Source organism: Lycorma delicatula, chromosome 7 (assembly GCF_047948215.1).
Source record: "Lycorma delicatula isolate Av1 chromosome 7, ASM4794821v1, whole genome shotgun sequence".
Taxonomy (NCBI): Eukaryota; Metazoa; Arthropoda; class Insecta; order Hemiptera; family Fulgoridae; genus Lycorma; species Lycorma delicatula.
In genome coordinates this window covers 93,868,936-93,873,707 of record NC_134461.1, presented here as the reverse complement: position 1 = coordinate 93,873,707, position 4,772 = coordinate 93,868,936, and the positions used below count along the sequence as shown (strand labels likewise).

Below are 4,772 nucleotides of genomic sequence, written 5' to 3'. Positions count from 1 at the left end.
TGGATAGATAATAAGATATACAGAGGTTAAGAAGAAAACATAGAGGTTAGGAGAGCCTAGAATCTAGGAAGCCAATTAGGCAATAAAGCAATGAGAGGTGCTTCTACTATCCTTGTCTGTATTTCTTTCATTCAGAAATATGCCACGCCCCACTCTACCCTATACAGTAATGGTAATACATTAGTTAGTCACCCTATAATAACGATTACCGATCAGAAGAAATATATAAATACGTTCACCACCAAAGGATCGACACAACACATCACACACCACCGTTGAAACAACATCAGTACACCAACGTGTTACGGTTATTTTTGTTCGAGATGGCAGTTAAGGTAAGGAAATTACAACTATTATAATCTTTTTTATACGAAATTCGTTAAAACGAAACCCGGATTATTCGAATGATCGGTTAAAAAGAAAAATATATATAACACAGTGTAAGATATATTTCTAATGTTAAAATAAAAATATAAAGAGGTTTAAAAAACTTTGAATTTAAATTTTTTTACATTTTGTAATTCTCTACCTAGTAAATTTTAATAATTCAAAACTTATTTTATTACGGGATTATAACGTACCTGTCCAGCAAAAAACCAATACATAATTTTAAAGAAATTTTTATTTGTTTTTTTTTTTTTTTTATTATATCGTTTTTCAAAATATTTTTACTGCTGAGAAGGGTTAAAGTATAAATTATTTTATGGAAGGGGTAAAATTACTTTATATTTTCTCCACTAGATAAGTACAACAATAAAATGAACGTAATTTGTTAACTTTACTATATATATTTCATTCCCTGTATAAAAATAACCATTAAAGAATATCAAACCTATGTTTTGAGAACTTTAGTAAAATGTATACAAGAAAAGGATTTAGTAACAAATCTCTCCTAGAATATATTTAAAATAAACTTCTTAACTTTTTACAGACTTTTTTTTAGAAAAATTACGATATTACATTCGGTCGCATCGTGAGAATGAAGTTTTTCGTTTTGAGGTATGAGGAGTACGAATTGGGGTTTCCTTTTATTTATATATATATAGGTCTATGTAAAAATATTTGTGGCTACAAAATCTCCAAAACTACTCGTTAAACGTTTTTGAAATTTAGATATGTTGTAGTAGTGTATCTGAAATTGTGCATGTGAATTTGATGAAGACTAGTTCAGTCGTTTTTGAGGTACGCTCAATTGAAGGTCGAAAAAATATGAGCGGGGCAAGTTAGAAGCGTGGTTTGTTATTATGCTGCAAGTTGGAAAGTTGATGTTTCTTTACCTGCGATACTATTGTTAGCAATTATAATAAAATTAATAAAAAAAAGTTTAAATATTAAAATCAAATTAAATTAACGAAAAGTCGGTCTTCTTGCGCAAAATTACCAAGCCTTTTTTAAAACAATAACTGTAAATTTAATGTGCCTCAATAACATTCTAATTTTTTCAGTTAACAAAAAATACGTACTATTACACTTTACTTTTCTTTATAAGTTATATACTATATAATATAAGTTTAAAACGTTCTACATAGTATTATAAGTTCAAGTATTTTATAAGTTCATAATACTGACTTATACACAGATTGTAAGGCAATAATCTTGATTCAAAAGCAATAAAAAAACTTTAAATTATAAAAATGCTTTTTTATACTTGAACCTGGAGCCTTAAATATCACAAAACCACTGTCATAACAGTTAATGATGCCACTAGTAGTAAAAGTAAATTATTAACTTATATTATTTCTATTATTTAAACTTAATTTTAAAAATATCGGTTGTACTTTTTACTTCTTTAGATTTCCTTCAATTAAAAAAAAAACAAAAAATAAAATTAAGCTTTCTAAAATTTTTCGTGAACTTTCCTTCAATATTTCAAATAAATATAAAATAACTGTAATAAGCATATTCTCCACCTGTGCTATGTTCTATATTTTATAGATCAGTTTTTTAATGATATTACGTGATATTTTGCATATATAAAAAAAAGTATAATAATTAAAGAATCAAAAAACTTCTCATGTTTAGAACGGAATTTTATTTTACTGATAATGACTAGCTCAGGTCATCACGAAATCCTGAAACAATGGTTTAAATTTAACTTCAATCCTAACTATAAACCCAAAAGGCAGAGTGTAATCAAAATAAAAAACTAATAAAATTAATGTAATAAAAATAATTATCCTATTACAAATATATGCATATATATTTTGTATAAATATTTCTAAAAATTATTAAAAGTAAAATCAAGTAAAGAAAGGTTAAAAATGAAAGAAGAATAAAATTTAAAAAAAACGTAAACAGAATATAACATCAGTTCTGATATAATAATGATGCAACATTCCATACTATGATGTGTACGAAAAATTCTATAGAGAATTTTTAACCAATGAAATGTACCTATAAATGTGAACAGCAAACGTAATTTTTAAATTAAATTACTCTCGTAATAACATAAACACACTATATATATACATGCGCATACAATTACAAAATAACAAAAGAAATGAAACGATGTGCATTATATACAGGATTAAAATATTTAAAATATCGTATAAACATTGTATTTGTACTCTCGCTAAAAAAAAAATACGATTATATAATAATACACTAATATTTTCTACAATTCATAATACGATAAAAGTTTAAAGTTAGTTTAAGAAGCGATGACAAAAAAAGGAATGGTATATTATTTATTACTGTTTCTTTGAGAGTTGTGATGCTCACAATATATTCGGTGTTTATATAGAACATAGTTGAGATCTCATTTATAAATCTACCATATTTCATTGGGCTTAGCATGATATAACACAAATGTTGCTCGGTGAATTAGTCCAAAGGAAATAATTTCGCTTCTCATTTTCACTAATAAGCCTGGAATGAGATTCTTGAAAACGGCTATACCATATCGAGGAAGAGTAACATCTCATATCGGAATGCCTACTATCTTTTGTGACAGTTTAAGTATAAGTTTTAGTATAAGTATAAGTTTTAGTATTAAGTATAAGTTTTAGTATAAGTATACGTTTTGTGACAGTTTAAGTATAAAATTTACTTAAAACATTATAATTTAAATAAATAAATATATATAAGCGAATTTTGGTTATTTATTTAAATTAAAAAAAATTCAAGTTTTTTTTAAAGTAAAGTTAACAAAAGATAAATAAATAAAAATAAATTTTTAGAATATATATATTTACTGAAAAAATGAGAAACAGTATAGATAAAATTTAACATTGTTCAAAACATATGGTTTTATAAAAAAAAATGTATCCAAATATATACAAAATTAGTTACATAATTAGTTAACCTAAAAACGTATAAAAAATGTAACAAAACAGTTGTAAAATTCTAAGTAGTTTAACAGTAACACGTGAAATGTTTTATGATATTTACAAATCTCTTAAAAAGCAATTAAAATCCAGTTAACTAACACAATAATTTTTAATAACCTGTTCAACATATATTGAAGCTCATGAAAATCATAAAACTTTTTAAAATTAATCTTGCTTTTATTGTTAAGAATCTTTTTTTTTATCTCTATAAGCCTCTGCTAATTCAGAATTCGAAGTTAATCCAGTAAACTTTTTAAAATTCATTGAAGCACTACAATGAATTAAACAATATATATTTTCTGTTAAAAGCGGTATAATTTGTATAAATAATAACACAAAATCGTATGACTTTCTATTTTTTCATGCCTAGATCAATTCCTTTTGATTTAACTAGTAATTGAAATTTTATTATTTTTACTTTATAAGCTTTATTATTTACTTTCAGCTGATTGTATTCGTCGCTCTGCTGAGTGCAGCCAACGCAGGATTTCTTGGAGCTCGTGGTGCTTACGCAGCCCATGGTTATGGAGCAGCCGCGTACGGTGCCCCTGCAGCAGCAGTATACGCCGCTCCAGCAGCAGCTTATGCAGCTCCAGCAGCAGCATATGGTGGCGCCGCCTACCCTTACGCAGCTAAAGCGGCCGTCGTCGACCATTACGACCCCAACCCGCAATACAGTTACGCCTACGACGTTCAAGACGCTATCACCGGTGACTCAAAGAGCCAACACGAAAGCCGTAGTGGTGACGTCGTACAAGGTAGCTACAGTTTGGTTGAACCCGATGGTACAAAGAGGACAGTCGATTACACAGCCGATCCAGTCAACGGATTCAACGCCGTCGTACACAAACAACCTCTCGCACACGCCGCACCAGCAGCTTACGCCGGTCCAGCCGCCTACGCAGCTAAAGTCGGTGCTCCAGCATACACAGCCTATGCGGCACCAGCGGTAGCAGTAGCACCAGCTCTCAGATACGGAGCAGGAGGAGCATACGGAGCAGGAGCATACGGAGCAGGAGCATATGGAGCAGGAGCATACGGAGCAGGAGGAGCATACGCAGCATATGCAGGACATGGAGCTAGATATGGTGGTCCTTATTATCATCATTAGACAGAAATTAAAAAAAAATAAAAAAATACATGAACAGAATTTTCTTCTGTTAAACTAAAGCTTTAATATTTTGTACCATAATATAAGAATTATTATAGAATAAAATGTGTGTGTTTATATTAAAAAAAAATAATAAATAGATATATTTATATTTTTTCATAAAAAATGTGTGGCATTAATTAATATCCTATATACTTTCAAAACAATATATATTTAAAACAAGAAACAAAGTAAAAACTAAGTAGTATATATATATATATATATATATATATATATATATATATAAGCTGCAAAGTATTGCATGACTTTCATGGTTTTTAATAATAATAAAA

The 4,772-nt window shown here is 28.5% G+C and overlaps 1 protein-coding gene across 1 annotated transcript; it reads left to right on the top strand.

Moving 5' to 3' along the window:
- The first annotated feature begins 276 nt into the window (after nt 1-276).
- Nucleotides 277-4,506, top strand: LOC142327476 (uncharacterized). Its single transcript, XM_075370587.1, has 2 exons — nt 277-335; nt 3,775-4,506. Exons 1-2 carry the CDS (start codon nt 324-326, stop codon nt 4,438-4,440), a joined length of 678 nt encoding a protein of 225 aa, XP_075226702.1. The 5' UTR covers nt 277-323; the 3' UTR covers nt 4,441-4,506.
- Nucleotides 4,507-4,772: the final 266 nt, after the last annotated feature.